The sequence below is a fragment of the Acartia tonsa genome, chromosome 5 (genome assembly GCF_053477335.1).
Source record: "Acartia tonsa isolate MP-2025a chromosome 5, ASM5347733v1, whole genome shotgun sequence".
NCBI lineage: Eukaryota > Metazoa > Arthropoda > Copepoda > Calanoida > Acartiidae > Acartia > Acartia tonsa.
The window spans coordinates 6,958,382-6,982,637 of record NC_137264.1 but is presented as its reverse complement, the minus strand read 5'-3'; the positions used below and the strand labels follow the sequence as shown (position 1 = coordinate 6,982,637).

Genomic DNA, 24,256 nt, shown 5'->3' with positions numbered 1-24,256 from the left:
GGATCTATTCATTTTTAAAAGCGAAGCTTTTCTATAATTAGGGTCGGTCCGTCCGTACGTCCGTCCGTCCGAGATAGATAGCTTTTATTCGTTAATTAAGGCAGGTTAGAATTGTCCTATCGATTTCAAATTTTGCATGATGATTCCTGTAGTAGTTAGGTACGATTTAGAAAGCGTTGCAACTCTATAATCATTACCAGAATGTCCGTACGTCCATTTTAAACATGTTGATTTTTCTACTTTTTTAACAACAAATTTTTATGTGATCTAGTTATCCGTTTGATCTGATTTTTTTTGTATATTGATTCACGGGACAACAAAGAACAATAGTATAAGCGAAGCAACTCTATAAGGAACAAGGATGACAACATCCATAAAAGCGAAGCACTGAAACGGTAGGACAAACGGACATTAACACTTGTATAGTATCTGAACTGAATAATCATAATATAAATGTATAAGAGTCAAAGCAAAATTGTAAGTAAATTTGTTAAAAAACTGCTTGATACAGGATAATGTTTATGGACATACTTACATTTTTAGGACTTGATTATAGAGTTGCTTCGCTTATAATATTGTTCTTTTTTGTCCCAGGAATCAATATACCAAAAATCAGATCAAACTGATAATTAGATCACATAAAAATTTGTTGTTAAAAAAGTACAAAAATCAACATGTTTAAAATGGACATACGGACATTCTGGTAATGATTATAGAGTTGCTACGCTTTCTAAATCGTACCAAACTACTACAGGAATCATCATGCAAAGTTTGAATTCGATAGGACAATTCTAACATGCCTAAATTAACGAATAAAAGCTATCTATCTCGGACGGACGGACGGACGGACGTACGGACGGACGGACGGACCGACCCTAATTATAGAAAAGCTTCGCTTTTAAAAATAGTAATAGGAAAAGAGCAAAAATAACTGAATTTACATCAGTCTTTTTATCATTTATAAATAGAGTTTAAGATTATTATTATCTACTTAATGTTGTATTTTAATTTAATTTTTAAAAGCGTGGTTGTCTATAATTTGGATCCGTCCGTCCAATAGCTCTTTACGTTAATTTATACAGAGCGTAGCAACTCTCTAGTCGTTACCAGAATGTCCGCGCGTCCACATGTTGATTTTTAACTTTTGTAACAAAAATTTTTTAATGTGATAAAATCATCTGATTCATCTGATTTTTGGTAAACTGATTTATAGGAAAACAAAATACAGTGTTATATTCGGAGCATCTCTATAAGTCCTAAAAATGTAAGTCATTATCAATATCCTGTATTTAAGCAGTTTTTCAATGAATTTACTTACAATTTTGGTTTGATTTTTTTTTACATTTATACTGATTAATCAGTTCTGCAAGTGTAAATGTTTGTTTATCCTACATCTTCAGAGCTTCGCTTTTATCGATGTTGAAATATTCTTATTTTAGTTTACATTATCCTGCAAGGAGGGAGGGGAAATTGTTCTGTTAATTATTATGGTACTAGAGTTTTAAAATCACGCTTTTAATTCGCTTGCTTAAAACTTTATTTAGGTACTTTTTATTTAATCATGATTCAAAGATTTCAAACTTTTCAACCAATAAAGAAGTCCCTCTTCTGGACACTAGACTCACCTCTGTAAGATCTTCTAGAACCAGGTAATGGCTGAGAGGTAGTCCATCTAGACTTACTATATATAGAGTATCCTTGCTACTAGACACTAGACTCACCTCTGTAAGATCTTCTAGAACCAGGTAATGGCTGAGAGGTAGCCAATCTAGACTTACTATATATAGAGTATCCTTGCTACTAGACAATAGACTTACCTCTGTAAGATCTTCTAGAACAAGGTAATGGCTGTGAGGTAGTCCATCTAGACTTATCTTCTCTGTACCATAGAACTAAAAATAGGTTAGAGTTGCATGATTATATTTTTAAGGGAGGGACATGTCACATGACAGTAGAATGGAAATTTCATGATTACACAAAGTTTTGAAGCCTTAAAACTTAATTCGTTGGCTTAAAAACTTATGGTACTTTTTATTGAATTTTAATTGGGTAGATAGTTCCAACAGTTTAGACTTTTTAATCAATATTTAGAATAGGTATTCAGAAAGGGGTAATTTTGTTTATCATCATTGGGGATGTATTATATCTTTAGGATCTACTGCAGTTCATGGTAAAATATTGCTGGTAACGAATGCTTCCTGGTTATTGGCAATATTACAACTGAACCGCTGAACCGATATGGTCCTTTATAGTGAAGCTTCTTATAGGTCATATGATGGTTTTAAGCTATTTCATCTTTATAAAAAAAAAGTCTGGGTATGATTTTAGGCTATTTTTCTACCAATCCATATCCCTTCTTGATGCTAGGGGCGTAGCCTCTAGTAACATAATAATAAAGTATAGGATTTAAATCTAAAATATTTATGAAATTGCAGGCATGCGTTTCAGTTTAGGTTTTAGGATAGTTTCTTTCTCAGTAAAAAAAGTTTAACTTAACATAGACAAACATCAAATCAATTTCATAAAGCCTAACTGCTTCAATTCTCCAAAATGTTTAATATACGGATTTCGTGGCTATTTATGAGGCATAGCTCCCACTTACAAAACTAAGCATACTCAAGATTAGTTTTTCGATTTCTTGATATTTATACTGCCCCATCCCTTTACTCTGCGTAATTCCTGGCTAATTATATAATATGCCTACCCAAATTCTTAACATTTAACTTTCATGCTGAATGGAAGCCATAAATATTCTATAAAGCCTCCCATTTTTTATTATTGTACTCCAGGCAATTTTCTTGGTGTACCAACCAATAGTAAATTTCTAATCATACTGTTTATAAGTAACATAATTCTGCAATATTTATACTAATTCCCCCCTCCCCTTTCCCTTCAATCTCTCCAATTATTATTGGTGTGCATGCATGTATACATCATGCCCATTTATATGGAATGTTTGTTGTCCAACCTTTAAACTGTGGGGTAAGATTAATAAAAGGGAAATGGGAATTAAAAAGGGAAATATTGCTTTTTAACAGGAATGTTTGAAACATGGCAGTGGCCAGGAATATGCATAAATTGCCAGCAACCGGGAAAGTTAAACATTGGTAGCTCCAGAAATATTTCTTGTTATGCTAGATCCAGGAATCTTCTAATATTGCCAGGAAACAGGAAGCATTCGTTACCAGCAATATTTTACCCTGAACTGCAGTAGATCCCATCTTTAATCATACTTTTTACTAGGCCTCTACAATAGTCCCCCTCCCTCCCTCCCTATGGTCTTAAATTAAGTTTTCCTTATAGACTTTTAAAATTTCTTTTTATTGCTAAAGGCTATATAATTGTCAATAATATGACGTCAAACAGACATAAAACTTGATAATGGAAATCCAAGAAATGTGAAGAATGAAAAGATATTAAAAACTCCATTTTTACTTTAAATATTTTATTTTTAGTCTCTGTTCTTTTTGTGAAATGTAATGGAATCATCGTTTATTTTGACTTTTATTCTTTGTAATGGATAATAAAGGAAAAAAAATACATGTTAGTCATTCTTTTAGTAAGCTTTGTAAAGAAAAAAGTGATTTTTCTTGGCTGCTATCAAATGATAGAAGTCTTAAATTCATTACAAGTAGGGTTGGCAATCCGCCTAATTTTGGACCGGATTTGGATTCTTACAAGAATCCGTCCAAAAATAAAACAGATTCTCCACGAATTCTTATTCTTTGACGAATTCCAGATTCTAGCAATATTTTAAAGGGCTTTATTAAAAATATAATAAGGGATTAAATTATACCGGGTACTGGGGAGAATCTAAAGTTGCGTTTTTTCATATTTTCTGATCTGGTAATGTAGTTGGAGAAAGATGGAGGGGGGGTGATCTTTACCTTCAAAGAGGAGGGGTTGAAAGAAAACACACAAGACGCTAATTTTAGCCTAACAATTAAGAATCCGAATCCGCTATAAAAAAAAAACGGATTCCGGATTCCAAAATTGGCCAAAAATTTGGCGGATTCCGGATTATATTTAATAAACATCCACTATACATTAGGGTGGGTTGATTTTGGACATTTTTTTTCTGAGGCCAAAGCGGGGATCTGCACTCAATTTATATAGATATAATACACCTCTGGATGATTTAAAATTTATCCTAAGTCTTAAAACCGCTGACGACCAGACGTTCAATTGTATAGCTATTTGTAAATGGGAGTCAAAAATTTATTGAATCAAACTATGGCTTCGTGGTGCTCCCTGAAAATGCCTTGAGGAGCTGAGTCAAGAACTTTTGTCCGTTTCAAAAAATCTCGTTCCTAGCCTGAGAAAATCTAAAAAACCTCTACAAATTGGACAATTCTCATTAAACCTTAAAAAAATTTGATTTTTTAGTGATTTCTAAGGCTAGGAACGAGATATTTTGAAACGGACAAAAGTTTCTGATTCAGCTCCTCAAGGCCTTTCCAGGGAGCACCATGAATCCATAGTTCTGATTCAAAAATTTTTTTGAATGTCGTCTTTGCATACTAATAAGTAAGGAATTATATTTTTAAGTGGTCGTGTTCTAAAACTCAATTTGTAAAAATTCTTTTTCGGTCAGAAATGTTTTTAAGGTTAATTTTATCTGTTGCATATCCCCGCTTTGTCTAATTCCGATATGAACCCACCCTACTATACATCTGCTCAACTCATTTGATTCCTAATGGATAATATGACAGGGGAAATATTGTCGTCAATTTAGGTTGCTAATATGGATATCATTTATAGGTCAGTTCATTTATCCAGTAGGTTGGGTAAGGGTTGGGGTAAGGGGGTGGATGAAGGGATCGTTATTTTAGCCAGCTACAAGTTTCACTTTATGAGTACATGAAAATTTAGTATAAGATCCAAGTAATAATAAATCCATTTGATCATTTTAAAAGCAGGTAAAGACAGCTTGGATATCAGGGATCTAAAGGGATATGACAATGGCCGATGAATTGATGCACATCCCCAATGCCAATAAACAAATCTAACTCTTAAAAGTAGTGGTTGAAACGTTTGAATAACCAACTAAACGAACCAACCAATCAAAATTTACTAGTGTCACCAAAGTTGTAAGACCAACGAATAAGAAAACGTTATAATAAAACTTTTGGGGACTAGTGTCATAATGTACATGATCCTCTAAGACATACATTCCCACAGAAATCCTGTTACTTTTTACTGGCTCTATTATTATAAATCACGTTGTTTTACAATTTTAATCATCCTACGTCATGATGTAAATATCACAAATATAATCAAAGTTTATATTGATGTTATTTAGGATAAAGAAGACTTACAAGATGATGATTGATATGATGATAACAAGATTGATGATACCAAGAATGATGATGATGATGATGATGATAATAATAATGATGATGAATATATGATGCAAGAAGATCTCAATGACAAATTAGCATGATCAGAAATAAACATGAAGATCTTTACAATAAATGTCTCATCAATAATAAGCTCCAAGTCATCATCAATAAATACAATTTCTAAATCAATATTCATTTCAAACTATCAGCATAAGTATTTTAATATTTATTGATAAACAGTCTTCTTCATAATGATTTTATTGGACTTTTATAAGTGATTTTAATGGACTTTTATATAATCATTTTATAAACATTTTATCTAAAGTTTTATCAAAATCCTCAAGCAATTTTATTAATAAAAATAAACATACATTCTTTGCCTCATGTATGTAAGCAATGAATAAGTCTTCCAATTATTAGAAATATTTATTTGTCGCCTGGAGTGCTCCCATGAATATGTGATTAACTAAAGTGAAATGTATTGCCATGTGTTCAATCTGATTGTGAACTTTATTATCAAGATTATTGTCATATGTCTCTTGTTCAACAATCATTCACACTATTCACGGGAACACTCAAGGCTCACTAACGCATCTCTTTTAGAGTCGGAGCTTGCGGTTCACATCACTGCTTGACTCAACAAAGATGAACTGAGATCAGAGGCTCAACAGGTGAGCTACCTTATGTTACGTATTCCTATCCTTCATTTATCGTACTTAAAATACTTAAACTGTAGAACAAAATTTTTTTTAATCCGTTTAAATGGGGCAGCTATTCTATAACTAAAGTCTTTCTGTCAGCCCAAGGACGTCCAAGCTTTACTATTTGTGGGAAGGGGGGGGGGGATGGCGGTAAACAATTAAAATTTTTTTAAAAATTCTTTGGGGGGGGGGGGTAATCTTTTACTAAGTATATTTGCGATAACTTTTATTTAATGAAATCTTCCAATTTTTAACATGTACAAAACGGCCTGCTTACTTGCTTCAAGATCCATGTCAGATCTATATAGGAAATAAATGTCTATAAACGAGCTCAAGTTTTCCAAGGAATATATGACTAAAACTCATAGTGCTCCAATAATCCATAATAAACTCGCATTGCCCAGAACGATAAGACTCATTATTTTACTTTATTAAAAATAAATTCCCTTTTTTTATTTCATGTAGCTATTTACCTTATATTGATGTATTTAATTTCTAATCATAAAAGAGAAAATTTAAATTTATAATATAATAAATTTAAGAAAACTCTGTTTTAAAAGAATTCGATTGTGGCGACATTTTGTGTGGTCAAATATTAAACTAAAATTGTAATCAGCATCATTAACCCTTTAGTGATGGTAATGTAAAGAAAAAAATATAATTTAAAAAATCTTTTTAAAATCATTTAAATTATTAAATATTTACTTTTTTTTAGATAGTAATGCCGGGTGAGGAAAATAGATTTATTGAGAAATAGATATGCATATAGAAAACTAGCCAATAGGGAGATAATTATATCGAGCCAACTCTAGTTATATCATAGAGGCAAGGGCGTCCAAGATTTTTTTATTTTCCGCACGCTTGTGCTGTGTAGTCAACCCAACAGCTAATTATCTTCTGTGTAAATATCCCTAACTTACCTTTGGCATAAAAGAATATAGTTTAGCATCTACTGGGTTTAAGGAACGGGATATGGTTTCATAGAATTCTATCTCTCTAGTTCCCTTCACAAGAAAGCGTTCATTTTAAAAATCAAATAGTAAATAAATGCTTTAAATTTAAAAAAAAACCGTGGAAAATCAAGATGGAGATGTTATCAAAGAAGAAACAAACCATCATAATAATAGTCCACCATATGCATAGTAAGGACTTATAGACACCCGCGACCGTGGCTAAACACGTAGCGCACTCGATCGTCGTCGGGGAGGTGATAGGTTCGAATCTCGGCTTAACACCGCGTCATAACTAAAGACGTTAAAATGGTTCCTACTGCTGCTATGTCAGGTGCGCAACATCAATACAGACTGGCCAGCCAATTTTGAAAATAAAAAACGTACATAACGTACACAAAAAAAATACGTTACGTACATAAAAAAAGTAAAAAAACGTACAAAAAACGTACATTCCTAATAAAAATAAGTTAAATAATTTCCTAGTTACCTATTATCAATACATTTAAGTCTACTAGCAGCTACCTGTAAAGGAGAACCATAGCGAACTGACAGACACAAGATATCCTATTACTCTATTCAAAAGAACTAGCGTCTACGCTCCTAAAGGCCTCTAGGGGCACTTGAGGAGGGGAGAGTTGAATTCAATAAAAAAAAACATGGATGACAACATACATAAGTAGCGAAGCTCAAAAGTTATTTATAGACATCTGGAAAAAAAAATTAACTTAAAATCAGTGAGCAATTAAAATTCATTTTTGGGGGGAGGAGGTAGTTTTTTTCTAAAGTCAATTTCTCTTGGGTGGGTGGATGGTGATACTCTTCCCCAAAATAGTTATTATGTAAAAGTATATCCTATTATAAGGACCAGCGACTTAGAGGCATCTAGAGGAACTTGATTAGGGGGGGGGGAGGAGTTGAATTCAAAAACCCATTTTTTTTTATTTAAAAATAAAAAGTAACAAGGATGACAACATCCATAAGTAGCGAAGCACAAAAAATTGTGGATGGGAATACGTAGAAGTAGATTTAAAGTGTATTTTATTATTAAAATCAAGAATAGATTTATTGGAGAAAATATAGACGAAACCTTGTTTTATTTTGTATGATGAAGACTGTTAAAGTAAATTACATACTAGATGCACATAACAATGGGGGGAAAAAATTTGAAACTGTTAATGCAAAAAAGTTTTAAAATTGGACCAAAAATACCAAAGATATGGGGAAATATGTCAAACATATAAAAATAGTCAAAAACCTGCTAAAAGGCAGTTTGGCCGCCATTGTTTCTTTTCTTAAAACACCAAAAATTTAATGTTAATATCTTTAACTGAAAATTTTTTGAAAATTGGACTATAAACACAAAGATATGGGTAAAAATGTGATATATACAAAAATAGCCAAAAACCTGCAAAAAGGCAGTCTGACAGTCATTGTTGTTTTCTTCAAACGACAGGAAATTTAATTTTGATATCTTTAACTGAAAAAAATTTGAAAATCGGACCATAAACACCCAATATATGGGGAAAAATGTAAAAAATATAAAAATAGCCAAAAACCTGCAAAAAGGCAGTCTGACCGTAATTGTTGTTTTCTTCAAATGACGGGAAATTTAATTTTGATATCTTTAACTGAAAAAAATTTGAAAATCGGACCATAAACACCAAAGATATGGGGAAAATTTGGAAAATATAAAAAATAGCCTAAAACCAGCTCTCTATCTTTTATAGGAGCCGAGAAAATCACGTTTCCCCCAATTCATTAATTACGGACGGACGGACAGACGGACGGACGGACGGACGGACAGACGGACATTGTGAATTATAGAGTAGCTTCGATACTAAAAAACAAGGATGACAACATCCTTAAGTAGCAAAGCTCAAAAGTTATGGATGGAAATCTGGGAACTATATAAACTATAGAGTAGTGTTGTAAAAAATAAGCATTTAACTTATTTAAATAAATCACAAAACCTTTTAAAAATATATAACGTGAAAATCTAGGAATAAATTCAGCCCCCCAACCAATAAGCAAATCTCAATGAAATTTAGTGGAAGTATTAAGAATGAAAACTAATACAATCCCTGAAAATTACAACCGTCTATCAGGAATATGAGTTGTGAAAATCGATCTAGCACTGCAACAAATAGACAAACCTTAAATAAACTTTTTGAAAATATGTAGAATGTGAATTTATTTATTCCCTGAAAATTTCAGCCGTCTATCTTGAATAGAAGTCGAGAAAACCATGAAAAAAAGAAAATCTAGGAATAGATCTAGCACCCAACTAAAAGGCAAATCTCAATAAAAATATGTAGAATGTGAACTTATTCAATCAAAAAACAGGAGCCGAGAAAATCACGTTTCTCCGATAGCATAACGGACTGACAAAGTGATTATAGAGTAGCTTTGCTAATAAATTTTTTAGTGAGGGAGGGGGAAGTAGACCACCCCCATTTCTGATTTCAATTTTAAAAAGAAAGAATAAATAGGGGAAGGGGGGTAATTTTTTTCTAAGAGTGGTTTCTCTTGGGAGGGTGGTTGTACCCTCTCCCAGGACCTATGAGAAGCTACCCTGTAAAGGAGAACCATATCGGTTTAGCAGTTAGCGAGAACCTTCGGTACAAATAAACTGACAGAGAGACATACATCCTGTTATTACGTACTAAGTATATTCTATTAAATAAAGTAGTAAGTTTTTTGTCTGATGCTTAAGATTTTCATAACTACTTCAAACAGTTACCGAGATGGTTTTAGGCTATTTTTCTACCATTTTGAATACAGGTTCTTGAAGGGATATGGAAGGACAGAAAAAATAGCCCACAACCTCACAAAGATCATGTCGGTTCAGCAGTTAGCGAGATTCTTCGTTACAGAAAAAAAGGATTTATAGGATAAACATATAATAGGATATAGGGTTATTTTGTCTATTGCTAAAGATCTCAGAAAATACTAGTCTTTAATAAAAAGTAAATCAATGCCTGTCTGTCTAAAGCTTAAGATCTTGGTAAACGCTGAACAGATTGGATTCTAAATTCTAATTTTCAGGGAATATATCTACTGGTCCTGTGGTAGTTTTAGGCTATTTTCTTAGAGTGTGGGAAACCCACCCCCCAAAAAAAATCAACCAACCCTCAATTTATTTTTGTAAACTAAATACCTTCACCCTGGGGCGAAGCCTAAATGAAAAAAATAATCACAATCTTTTTTATATTTTTTTTTGACAAATTTCCAACAAACGATTCTATAAAAGAGGGGACGAAGCCTCTAGAGGCTAGGGGCGAAGCCTCTAATCCTAGTAGAAAGTAAAAAGCTTTAAGTGTCCCTCCCCCAAAGAAAATAGCAAAAAACCATCACAGGACTATTAGGTATATTCCATGAAGAGTAGAGCCCAATAGGTTCAGTGGTTACTGAGATATTAAGCTTCTGATATACAGACGGACAAACAGACAGACAGACATCATTCTACTTTGTATTATAGATAATATACTATTTTTGTAATACTTTTTGTACAAATACAAATAAATATACAAATACTTTTATACTTATATTTGATTCTTATTCTTTAAAAACTGAAGATACCAAAAAATAAGACTTCTTAATCCTAAACTGAGCACCATATGATAGCTCGGAAAATTTACCCAAGTATATAAAGAATTTGAAAAAAATTATCGTAAAATCTATTAAAGGGGTAGTAGCATGAAATGCATTTAAACTTGAATTTAGTCAACTGCATATCTCTTTCTGTTCAATAGTTTAAACTAAATCTATAGGACATATATTTCAAATCCATAAATTTAAACTGTAAGTTCTAATAACATATATGCATAATTTACCTAGATATTTTTGTTCTATGAAAATTTAAGATAATATTGAATTTATTTAATATAATACACCTATAGTTTTTGTTAAAATTTTCGTAAAAAACATACAAATTACTTTTCTGCTAATATTTGATTCTTATTATTTTTAAAAAAACGTAAAACGTACAAAAATACAAATTTCAAAATACGTTACGTACACATATCAAAATAACGTCCAGAACGTACACAGATTCGATGCGTAACGTACAAAACGTACAAAACGTACACTCTGGCCAGTCTGTCAATAGTTATAGTAGGGGGAATGCCTTGGCCCAAAACAGGCGCAACTCATTACCATGCTCAGTTAGGACTTCTCAGACAAAGGACGTGCAATCAAAGGGTTGGTTGTCTGATGGGTGTTACTTAACCTAATGCCCAGGGTGTTTGGACTGAAAAAGAGACATTTGGCTCCCCTTGGTTATCCTGGGTTGTTGGACCATGACGTTTGAATGTCATGGACAGCATCTCCGCCCGTATGAGGTAAGGACTTATAGACAATGGGCGTACAATAAAAGAATTGGTTAATCTATTGTTAACCCAAGACGCTTTAGAAAAGAAAAGATAGATGTTAAATGTTAAAAAATGCAAAGTTGTAATAATGTTAAGTAATCTTTTTTTCATAACATTTCTTTCCTTAGGTGGAGCTTGTGCTGGCTTCAGGACAAATCCGTTCGCATGGTGTAACATTCCACGGTGGGAGATCTAAAAAAAAGTATAATCACATCAATGTAACAAATATTTAAAAACAACGGGACAAACTTTTGTAGGATGACAACATCCAAAAAAAGTGAAGCTCATTAAAACAGTTTTTAAACATAAATAAAGGATGCTTGACATGATAATATGTACTTGTATGCTTAAAGCATTGTGCCTAATCGCCTTAGAAATCAACTATAAAAACTGTTGAAAAGCTTTTCTCGTATTCATTCGAATCTGGTGGATAGGAACCGGTTCTCATCCATACGAAAAAACTATGTCTATCATCGTATTATATCCAGCTTTCTACGAATATAGAAATGTACAATCATAAGATTAAAACCAGTTTTTTTAGCCCGTGCCTTTTTGGCAACTCGGGGCTAAAAAACTAGTTTTAATCTTATAATTGTACATTCTATATCCGCGGAAAGCGGTTTATAATACGATGAAAGAAATAACTATTCTTTAAAATACAAAAGATTTAACATTTTGTACATTCTATCTAAAATCTCCGTTGTCCTTATCTAAGAATTTAGAACTAATGTCTGTTGGAATAATGATATTTCTTTTTTGATACTCATAGCGTGTTCTTTAGAAGCTTATATTTCCTCGCTCTTATTTTCACACCCCGTTTTCTGCTTCCATTACTTTATCATTAATATTTACTTATTTTACAAAAGGGAGGATAATCTGTTAACAAGACATTGTTTCAATCTAAGACTTATAATTTAATTTTATTCAGGGGTCTCAAGGGATAGGACCAGTGTTTCGGAGCCGGAGCCGTATTTTTCGTTAAAAACGGCTCCGGCTTCAGATTAGCTAAAAATAATTTTTTAAAGTTGTTGTTGTTGTAGCCATGATTCTCTGAAGTTAGGACTCAGATGCACACGGAGACTGGAAGAGAGAATCCTTTGGCCAATCTTAGATTGATAAGCTTCGCGCACAGATGATTGTATTCTATGTTACATTACAAGCTGACCCGCAATTCTCGTTGAAGCTACTTAATTATTACATCACCCTGGCCTAGAGTGTTGGCAGGTGTTCCATATTAAGCCACCCTAATTAATGGCACTCTCATACGAGGAGCATAGATGAGGGAAAAGTAATATTATAATTTGGCAACGGTCTATTTCCATATAATAAACTGAAAAACTATTGTTACTTAACAAATAGACACACATCCTTCTACTTTTATATAGCTTTAATCAAATAAAAGCAAAATATTATATATTATTTATTTTATTTTATCAAATTCAATAATGAACAAAAATTGATATATTAATTTTAAGTTAGGAGCCGGAGCAGGAGCCGGAGCCGCATAAAAATTAAACGGCTCCGACACCCTGGATAGGACAATAGACAATAAAAATGGTGATGATAAACAAAATTATATCTTGAAAAGGTTGAACACTACTAGTACGATTACTGAACCAACCAACCAATCACAAAACAATTCAATAAAAGTATCCAATTTTTTTGAGCAAACGAATCAGCTAACGTGGTAACAAATATTGAAGTACCAATGTAAACTACAATCCAATGTCTCCTACCTCACTGCTCTTCATATAATCGTGTTATGAACGTATTTAGTCTTGTTTTTATTTTAAAAATATAATGAATTTTTAAAAATATTTTTGAAAGATCAAAACTAGTCTAGGATTCTTTAGGTGCATGAGGAAAATAAAAAGTACACAAAGAGAAGACAAAAGAGGAGTATGCAAATGCATTAACGTGAGCAAGCGATTCTAGGCACCTTCCAGCAGTGATTCTAAATGTGTTTTTATTTGTGAATATATTAGGGTCATGTTTAATATCGTTATATTAATTTTAAAAAGTAAGTTTAACCATGGTTTTATATGAAAAAAACTGTGAAATTTTAGGATTTTTTTTTTACTAAATATAATCAAATATTTTGTTGAGTTCAAACTGCTGTGGAACAAAATAAACTTTTTCAATGAAAAATATTAATTTAGAAATAGGGATGTTAACTTGGAATATCATAAACAGGTTTATTAGTATACTCTTGTAATTTACAGCATTTCATAGAAAACCATGGTAAAACTTATTTTTTAAATTTGATATAACGATATAAAACATAACCCTAGTATTTACAAAAAAAAACATTTAGAATCACTGCTGGAACTTTGGAAGGTGCTTAGAATCGCTTGCTCTCGTTCGTGCATAGTACCCTTTAACATTCCAGTCCATTTTTTTGCTTCCAAACTAAAAGCAATACTCGCTGGACCCATTTGAATATTTGATATACAAATAAATCAGGGATTTCTTTTTACAAAACTTTAAAGATAATTGGGAGGGGGGGGGGGGGGTTGCGTAATGACATCTGAACTTAAACAGTGAGCAAAATGGTCTAAATATTGAGCTAGATTCCTGAAAATTGGTGCATAAGCCTAATCCTATATGTACTACATCTAAATGAAAACAAATTCTAATGAAAACAATTTTTTACTTTTAGGTTAGGTAAGAAAAACCCTGCAAAAATGGGGTTTAAAGGGTTTGGTCTATTTTGGACTATTTTGGTCAAGAAACGTTCTTTTATTGTTTTTTTTCTCAAGTTTTTTCCTTGAATACACTATACCTATCTATTTATAAGGACACTAATTAAAATAATTTAGCAAGTTGGGGACCAAAACCCAAAAACCTATATTTTTAAATATAAATAACACAAAACAAGAAAAAAATGCACTTAACTCCTGCGAGCCACCTACCTAGCCCGCTGGGTTTGGTATAAGACTTGCTGAATCATCTTAAATAATGTCATTATGAATAGATACAGCGTATTCAAGCAAAGAAACCTAAGAAAAATCAATTAAAGGTAAGTTTCTACATCAAAATAGACCAAAAAAGGCAAAAAAACATTTCAGCAGGGTTTTTCATACCTAACCAAACATTTAAAAAAAAAAGTTTATCTAACCTTATCTCCTGTACCATGGCCAGCCACTTGTGTTTCAAGAGGTTTTAATTTGTCCGTATCTTGGATACTGCCAGCAACAAGCTTTTTAATACTCAACTTTGCATCTTCCTAAATATAACAAGGACAATTATGTACATATTTTATCATATAATATAAAGAATTTAGTAAAGTTTATTTGTCTGAAGATTAAGATTTCGATGACTGCTGATAAGTTTAAGTTCTCCAATTAAGGAAAACTTCGCATAAGTCCCCCAAAACTTGGTTTTAGACTATATCATTTTAAGAATTAAGTCTTGGGATAGTTTAAGGCTATTTTTTAAATCTTTGAATACTGAGCCCCTAAATCAGGGTTGGCAGGAAAAGTCCATAACAGATTAAACCACATGGTTTTTTCCGGGTTTAACCACCAACAAAAATCCACAGCAAAAGTCCACTTTGAAAAAAAATGCTGTTTTCGCCTCCAAAAAGGTCCTAAATTACTACTTTTTCTTAAGAAACTTCTTAATTTTTCTTAAAATGCCTGTTACACACAGCATTAAACATTAGAATTTACAACAAAAAAGACTTGTTTTTAGAAAGCAACATTTTTATTTGAAAAATGTACTAGGTATGCGAGCGGCAATAGTGAGCTGATTTCTTGGTAGTACAGATACTCTACAATTCTCTTGAATGAATAAACGTTAGTAGTAAATTTAGGCTTGCCTCTTAAATTATAAAATTTACACATACAAATTTTTTAATTTAATATGCTCCAAAATTTATCTATGAAACATAGAATAAGAATTCAGAAACTAAAAAATACTTTTAGCTTAACTTAGGAACAGTGATCTTTTGACATTTGACATTTAACATTAATGTCGATAAGTTAATTTTATATGTTAAGAGGCAATCCTAAATTTTATAGTAACGTATGAACATTCAAGAGAATTGTAGAGTATCCTTACTACCAAGAAATCAACTCATTTCCCTATTGCCTCTCTCATACCTAAATACAAATGATTGGGTCAATACGTTGACATTTACGGAGATTATTTTTTTTTTAAATTAACTTTTTTTTAAAAGTCCGGACTTTTCCCGGATTAAACCAATAAGATCCGGACTTTTGCTTGTCCGCGGACTTTTCTACAAAAATCCCGAATTTTGCCAACCCTGTCCTAAATGCTAGGAAATTGAGAAGAAAGCGATGATTTAATCTGAAATGATTTTTGTTATTTACCTGTTTTAATCTTATTGGTTTGACTGTGAGATCCTTTTCTTTTTTCCCTTCTTTCTCCTGAATAAAATTAATTATGTAAGAGTGTTATCAACAGGAGTGCGGTGCCGGAGCCGCCAAATTTTACAGGCTCCGCGGGTAGCTAAAAAAATATCTGGATTTTTTATGCCTACCTTGATTTAACTTAATGTTTAAATGTTATAATTTAAAAACCCTTTTAAGTGTTGCAAGTCCATTTATTTTTCTCAAAAATTAAACTTTTAAAACCTTCAAAAGTCAAAAATATACTTGAAAATAGATTTTTAATTTTTTCTTGATTTTAGGTAGGAGCCGGAGCCGCAACAAAGTCAAACGGCACCGCATCCCTGGTTATAAAGAATTTGAATTAAGATGGATTAGAAACTTTTAAAAATAGGTTTTATCACTTTCAGCAGCCTACCTTTTTAATTCGGGGAAAATAAGATAAGGCAAATTGATAAAAAGAAGATTAATATTTTATTACGAAATAAAGCAAAGCAATCTTAAAATCTATTAAAGCTTTTAAAAGAAGTAAAATTGAAAATAAAGTAATTACCTAGGTATATGACATATTAATCAGTAAATGTCATGTTTAATGGTCAATCAATAATTAAAAGCAAAGCTTTTATATAATTAGGATCGGTCCGTCCGAGAAAGCATAGCAACTCTATAATCCCTACCAGAATGTCCTTACGTCCATTTTAAACATGTTGATTTTTTACTTTTTTAACAACAAAGGGAGAGGTCATTTTCTAGTAAATCCCGTAAAGGTGTGTGTTATAAGGCCTGAAAATAGTAGTAGAACGATAAGGTGCTCTAGATATATGTATTCCCTATTGAATAGAACAATAGGGAAATTTTTTTTTTTTTTTGATAACCGTACCTGGATTATCTAAAAAAAATACGAAATTTCTATCAAACGCTTTGTTTGGCTCAAACTGACAAAAATTTAAAAAAAATATAATTATAATAATAATGTTTTCTATAGGTACAAGGTAAAGGTTAAGAACAATCTATACCATTAAACAAAGGAAGAAGTCATTCTTTACAGGTTGATTTATTATAATTATATTTTTTTTTTATTTGTGTCAGTTTGAGCCAAACAAAGCATTTGATAGAAATTTAAGATATTCCAGGTACGGTTATCAAAAAAAAAAAAAAAAATTTCTTCCCTATTGTTCTATTCAATAGGAAATACAAATATATAGAGCACCTTATCGTTCTACTACTATTTTTAGGCCTTATAACACACACCTTTACGGGATTTACTAGAAAATGACCTCTCCCTTTGTATGTGAACTAATTATCCAATTGATCTGACTTTTGGTATACTGATTCCTGAGACAACAAAGTACAATATTATAAGCGAAGCAACTATATAATCAAGTCCTAAAAATGTAAGTATGTCCATAATCATTATCCTGTATCAAGCCGTTTTTCAACAAAACTTACAATTTTGCTTCGACTCTTATACATTTATATTATGGTTATTCAGTTATTACACTCTACAAGTGTTAATGTCCGTTTGTCCTACAGTTTCAGAGCTTCGCTTTTATCGATGTTGTCATCCTTGTTTAATAGCAATCTGCTTCTTTATTTAAGTCAGGTTGTTTGTCCGCAACTAAAATTTCTAAATCAGGAAGTTTTCTTGATAAACTTCTTGTAATATTCAACATTGTGTTTTGTTTCTTTTAGATTTTTAAAGAAACCTGGTGTAATAGTGATATTCAAGATGCCATGCTCAGACTAAAACTATCCAGAAATGTATTCAGTGTTAGAGCAGCTAAATTCTGGAATGATCTTCCTTTTCATGTGAAAAAGGCCGTCACTTTGTCTACATTCAAGAAAAGACTTGATAGTAATATTCCGACTCTGGCCTGGTTATTCAAACCTCTTACTATGACCCTGATCAATGAATAAATGGCACTTAGAATTCGAATTTCGATTTGAAATTTTGCATGAGTAATCATTGGTAGGTCTATTTTCCCTAAATTGAACAAAATGTTGAAAAAGTAACGGCTAATGGCTGGCGGCTAAGCCGTTTGGCCATTTTTTTGGTATTCTCAATGCAAATCCATCACGAAACCTATCTTGACATATTACTTTTTGCTGCTCCAAAACGTTTTCAAACGATTCTAGCCGGTAGTTGCTGGTACTAGAAATTAAAAAAAAATGTTTTTTTTTTATCATTTCACATGATTTAAAGCAAAAATATGTTTTAAAATGTTGATTTCTACGTAATTTATGACAGAATTGCCCTAAAAATAGCCAAAAAAAAACGGCTAAACAGCTGAGCCGTAAGCCGTTACTTTTCCAACTTTTTGTTCGATTTAGGGAAAATAGACCTACCAAGGATTACTCATGCAAAATTTCAGATCAAAATTCGAATTTTAAGTGACATTTATACATTGATTACGAGATGGTTGCATTAACTCCCCCCCCCCCCCTTTGCTTTACAGCACAGAAATGACGAAAGTTTATCCAACAAATGAACATCCACTTATTGCCCTATTCACTTATTAATTAAAAGAAGATTAAAAGTATAAAACAAATTAGATCCTTGACAATATAACTGTTAAAAAGTAGGTATTTGAAGATATTAGAGCCACTATAAATAGGTATTAACTATTCTAATATGGTTTAATTACACAAACATAAAAAGACATAATTTTTAGTACTTTTTTAAGAGATGATTAACTTTTTTCCTATCCACTTTTGTCTTTTTTAAAGTCTTGAATCATTCCTTTTCTATTATACTTTTGTTTTATCATAAAGACAAATCTTTTAAAAGTATCACGTAATTGTATTTGATAACTGGTGTACTTTTGATATTCATATAAGTAGGTACAGACAATTTAAATATCATACATGATAGGTCATACTTTATGAAGAAACTAGCGGCTTCGCCTCTAGCATCTAGGGGCTTCGCCCCAAGAGGTATGGAAAGTCCCCCTCCTATATAGAATCGCTAGTTCATAATTAAAAAAAAATTGAGGGGGAGGGGGGTATTGGAGCAACAGACCCTTAAAAACACTAAAATTATGAGTTCTGAGCTTATTTTGAAAGATATCAACCTGATTTTAAAAAAAAAACTTTTTTAATAGAACTGAACTAAGTAATCATTACAGATTTCATCTTACGACTTTACTTCTAGGGGCTAGTGGGGCAAACGACCCCTAAAAACTAAAAATATGAGTTATGAGCTTATATTTAAAGATATCAAGCTGATACAGGAGCACAGGAGAGGCACTTAATATAATATATACCTTGATAAACGAGAATTTGAAAAAATGACAACGCCTTCCCGCAAGATTAGTTATAAGGGGAAAAGTTTTTTAAAAAAATAACATGGTCTCAAATGATTCCAAATTGCCTAATTCGGCGAGAAATCCGATAATCCTAAAAGTAACTTTGGCCCTACAGAAGCATTGATATATGATCCGAAATTAGCTCACTCTAGCCGAAGGATTCTCGAGTACCCCCCCCCCAAACCATTTTAGCGCACATCCTCCTTTGGTGCTGAATTTAATTTCCTATAAGTGTACAAACTCCCCCCCCCCCCTATTTGATAAATAAAGCAAAAAGTGTGTTATTTTACTGGAAAGTACTCTAACAATTTTCAATAATGATTTTGATAAATATTTAGTAGAAAACTTAAACAGTTTTACAAGTCTCAAAAGTTTTTGAATGTAAATAATTTAAATTCATACAAAAAGTTAATAAAGGGGGGGTTTAATGCAACCATCTCGTAATCAATGCATAAACGGCACTTAGAATCCGAATTTCGTTATGAAATTTGGCATGAGTAATCCTTGGTTTGGTCTTTTTTCCCTAAAACGAACAAAAAGTTGAAAAGTAACAAATGGGACAAAAGGTTTAGAATTAAAAAAATGTTAACTTAAATTTTTTTATTTTTTTCTATAGGTAGTTCCTTACAATGAGAAATACACATATTTGGATTCCAGGTTCAGGTGCTGCAGGTGCTCCAGGTTGTCTCTGGACGGGTAAAAATAAAAAATAAATATTTTTTTGCGAGTGAGTTCAACCTAATAAGCATCTTTTATCTTCAAATATGTAAACAACATAAAAATATGGATATTTTGTTTCATAAGTTAACTTCTAACTCTTCATTTTTTTAAATTATTTTTATTTAACCTGTCCAGAAGCAACCTGAAGGCCTGCAGCACCTGAAACTGGAGGTCAAAGTCAATTTTTTAGATATAGGGAAACTATATCCAAAAGAAACTTTTTTGCCAAGTAACCTATCCTCTCACTCCCAAGACAAAGCCTGTTTATGCAAAAGTGTCAGAACTTCCCCCTCCCCTTATCTGATCCTTATATAGATCCCTTATGAATCCTACCTTGCAGTTGGTTTGTGCGTTGCTAGGCCAGCCAGGTATAGGAGGCTGGATACACATACATTGTTCTACAACCAGTTATACTTTTCATTCTAATAACAAGGGGGCAGGCCTATTAAGAATAATCTTCTAGGCTAAATTAAGCTTGTGATCAAATTAATATAGGAATTAAGCCATACATGATCATAGACGCCTCTAGTGGCACTTTAAATGTTTGGTTTTTAAAAAAAATAATATGATACCTAGCTATGTTGCTTTCAAGTTTCTACGATACTTAGCTATGTTGCGTAGGAGTCTCTAATGTAAAACAAATTGATTTTTTGTGATTTCTTTTGGGAGGGTGGTAATACCCTCCCCCAAAATAGTTAAAAACCTTCCCAGCCTATGAGAAGCCACCCTGATCGGTTCAGCGGTTAGCGAGATCCTTCGGTACACACAAACAAACAGACAAAATCCTTTTACTTTATCATAATGATTTAAAAATACCATTTATAAAGATTGCAAAAGTAATTCTAGTATTATCCTAGTATCGTATGAATATGATCATGATTAGAACCAAATGTATTAAGTATAATCCCTGGATGTGTCCTGATACAACCACTAACGCTCAGTCTTCCACTCTCCATATCAACACTAAACACGACCTAAACAGATCAATTTAACTTTCGTTTACCTATAAATATTTCCATGTTAAAATTAAAAAAAGGATAGGTAGTTACAACTGCAATAAGTAGTGAAGCTACTCTACTTGTTACAAGTTAAGTGTCAGTCTAAAAATCTGCCATATGATTGTTTTGTGAGGTCTTTGTAGGATATTTCCATTCAATAATATAAAGTAGTAAGTATTTTTGTCTGAAGCTTAAGATCTCGGAAATTGCTGGTCCCGAATAAGTTGTATTTTCAAATTGTACTCAAATTTTCAAAATGAAAAAAATTCTAAGAGGATAACGCCTTTATTTGTTTTTATTTTTCCTCTTATGGAATATTTCTCGTTTTTTAATGAAGAAATATAAAAAATACTATAAATTGCACTTACGACCTTATTATTAAAGTTTTTATGTCATAAAAAGTTCAGAAACGACAAGATTATCTTATGCTCTAGATAATCCTGAGTTAAGAGGTTTATTGTTTATTATAGTCTTAATATTTAAGTATTTCTGTCTTGATTAAAAAAATAAGCCGACAATAAAAAAATTAAGTAAAAGAATGTCTTTCTGTGTGTACCGCTGCACTGAACCAATATGCTTCTACTGTACAAGGTGGCTTCTTATAGGCCCTGGGAAGGTTTATAACTATTTTGGTGGAGGGTACTACGGTTTACCACAACCCTCCCAAGAGAAATCGCCGCTATAAAAAAGGGAAGCAACTTTTTCTGTAACATTTTCTTCTAAAAACTAAAATAGAAATTGTTTGGGGATCGATCCCCCGCCCCCCAAACCTCAAGTACCTTTTTAAGAATAGCTACACTACTTAATATTAACAAGAACCTAGAATATCTATTTATATCCCTGGTAACTGTTTAAATCTCAGATAATCTTAAGTCATATCCTATTCCTTTTAAAACACTTTGACGTTTCTATGCATTAATTTAAGAAGGCCTCTTTGTAATCAACTTTAAAGGACACTTAAAAACGCCATGGAAAGCTAAAATTTTCTGGAAACGAGAAATACAACCTCAACAAAACTGATTTTTTAAAAAAATTCTAGTTTTATTCTAAAGTTAGCATGTTTTTTATACTATCTTTGTCTTTTGTAGAAGTGAAACAAGCAATATTAAAATCTTAGTAAATGATTTTTTTTAAACAATCGGCAGACTTAACTTGTAGTATTGTATTCCTTACTAAATGATCCCCTAGCATCTAGGGGATCTAAAACCAACTTAGGAACTATAGAAAGCTTTACTGTAAAGAAGAACCACATCGGTTCAGAAGTTAGTGAGGTTCTTCGCTACATACATAAAAGCTTACTACTTTATGTAATAGGATAACCCTCATATCTTAATTACGAGTTATTGAATTAATTGATCACTCCTACAACTTTTTTTAATTTGAAGATTTATTCCCTACTTAAGATAATGTTTTTATTTATGTAATTTTGACTTTGATATAACATTTGATATACAAAACGTTTACATTATGAATTTGTTCATAAAATATGTGACGTTGAAATAATCACGGATTAAAATAGACCTTTTTGCCAGGTACATTGGGACATTTATTACAATAGTCCCTAAAGTCTTATGATAACGTCTTCTTATTCGTTTACTTAACAACCTTGATTGGTGGATCGTTTTGTTGAATGTCTAAACGGTTTAATAACCAATGATAGTAATCTTCGGAAAGGGTAATTTTGTGTATTATTATTGGGGATGTACATTAATTTATCAGCCATTGTCTTAACCCTTTACAACCCTGCCTTTAACGCTGCAAGTTCTTTTCATAGAGGTTTAATTGTTGTAATGATGATACAAAAAGATCAACTTTTACAACAAGGTTTAAGCTGCAATTAAGCAACACTGAATGGTTTATCATTTTCTGGAGAAAATATACCTATGTAGTTTATTTTTAAAATTTGTATTCATTATTATAATGATGCTTATTCCTCTGAAGGCCATAATGCTTAAGTCGAGTGTGCTTAATCCTTATAATTAAGTAACAGGATGTTTATCTGTCTATTTGTTTGTCAGTTTGTACGGAAGGATCTCGCTAACCGTTGAACATAATATGGTTCTCCTTTACAATGTAGCTTCTCATAGGTACTGAGAAGAATAATAGCTATTTTAGGGGGGGGGGGGGGGGGTACCATAACCCTCCCAAAAGAAATCGCCAACAATAATAAAAACACTTTTAAAAACAGCTAAAACCCAAAATAATAACTAGCGGAGAAAAAAAATATGTTTGGTAAACAGCTGATTTTAACATAGATTGAAAAAAAATATTTTGCGTGACCCTAGAGGCCTCTTAGGGCTGGTGGCTAATATATAATAATTGAGCATAGATGACAACATCCATGTGAGCGAGAAAAAAAGGAAGATAAAAGAACAAACACGATAATTTTAAAAAGGAAATACGGACTTCATAGTAAAGTTTATAGAGCTGTACTCTACTAGTAGCTACTGTTTCATGAATCATTATGAAAACATGACTGAATAAATTAGTTACAAAGAGACCTACTAAAAATATATACTACCAAAATTAGAGCGGGATTATCCTTCGATTTCATCTTTAGATCCGCTTGTAATGGGATGCAATACTCTAACGCCCAATAATGGATATTAAGTAACAGACAACCAGGCAACCAAACCTTTGATTGCACAACCTTTGTCTGAGAAGTCCTCACTGTGCATGGTAATGAGTTGAGACAGTATATGGTCCAAGGCATTACCCCTACTATTAACTAAATTAGGAGCAGTAGGAACCATTTTTAACGTCTTCAATTCTGACGCGGTGTCAGGCCGAGATTTGAACCTATCAACTCCCCGAAGACGGTCGAGGGTAAAAAATTATGTATGTAAACTATTAGGTACCTTATATCATAAATACACTTAAAATAGAAATGCTTTTGTGTAACATCATGGACATTTTCTTTATCTGAAACATTTGTAAAAGAAATCATAATCAAGTTTGAATCGCTCGTATGAAGGTCATATCTAAGTTTTAAGAAGATAAATATGTTTGTTTGTTTTTTTTGGGGGGGGGTTATTCTTTTTTTACTGCTATTTCTCTTAGGAGGGTGCTAGTACCCTTTCCAAATATAGTTATAAACCTTCCCAGGACATATGAGAAGCTTTTTTTATAATAAGTTTATCATTAGTTAATATAAATTATATAAATTGAACTAATGGGGTAAAAAAAAGAGAGGAAGGCAGGCCTGAAACGTATTTTTTGTCTGGAAAGGGTGTGGCTACATTAAATCAACCCACACACCCATGATTACTTGCATAAAATATTAGCAGATTTATATTTAAATTATCATTATCAAATAAGTTACTTAAGCATGGTAACACATTTCCAAATATTTTAATTAAATAGATAAAATATCCACTTCAAATTGAAGAGGTTTATTTTTATATTTGAATGATATCGGTGTCCATTTTGTTCCGTAGTGTCATTTTCAGCTAACAGCTAGAATGATATAGCGTCGGATAGCCTTTAGGACGAAAAACAACAGGTGGTCTTATTTT

At 32.1% G+C, this 24,256-nt stretch overlaps 1 protein-coding gene across 4 annotated transcripts in view; it reads right to left on the bottom strand.

The window, feature by feature from the left end:
• LOC145318644 (uncharacterized) overlaps nucleotides 1-24,256 on the bottom strand; it is a 37,677-nt gene that overhangs the window by 11,034 nt on the left and 2,387 nt on the right. The window contains exons 1-8 of one of the 4 annotated variants that reach the window (XM_080160049.1): nucleotides 23,600-23,668; nucleotides 20,653-20,717; nucleotides 20,077-20,143; nucleotides 15,701-15,757; nucleotides 14,485-14,592; nucleotides 11,493-11,558; nucleotides 6,964-7,050; nucleotides 1,818-1,892 (exon numbers count right to left, since the gene is read on the bottom strand). In XM_080160049.1, coding sequence (XP_080016175.1) covers nucleotides 1,818-1,892; nucleotides 6,964-7,050; nucleotides 11,493-11,558; nucleotides 14,485-14,592; nucleotides 15,701-15,757; nucleotides 20,077-20,143; nucleotides 20,653-20,699 — 507 coding nt within the window. In that variant the 5' untranslated portion in view covers nucleotides 20,700-20,717; nucleotides 23,600-23,668. Of the gene's footprint in view, nucleotides 1-1,817; nucleotides 1,893-6,963; nucleotides 7,051-11,492; nucleotides 11,559-14,484; nucleotides 14,593-15,700; nucleotides 15,760-20,076; nucleotides 20,144-20,652; nucleotides 20,718-23,599; nucleotides 23,669-24,256 lie in introns of those variants that run through there. The other 3 variants (XM_080160051.1, XM_080160050.1, XM_080160052.1) reach the window with 3 other exon arrangements.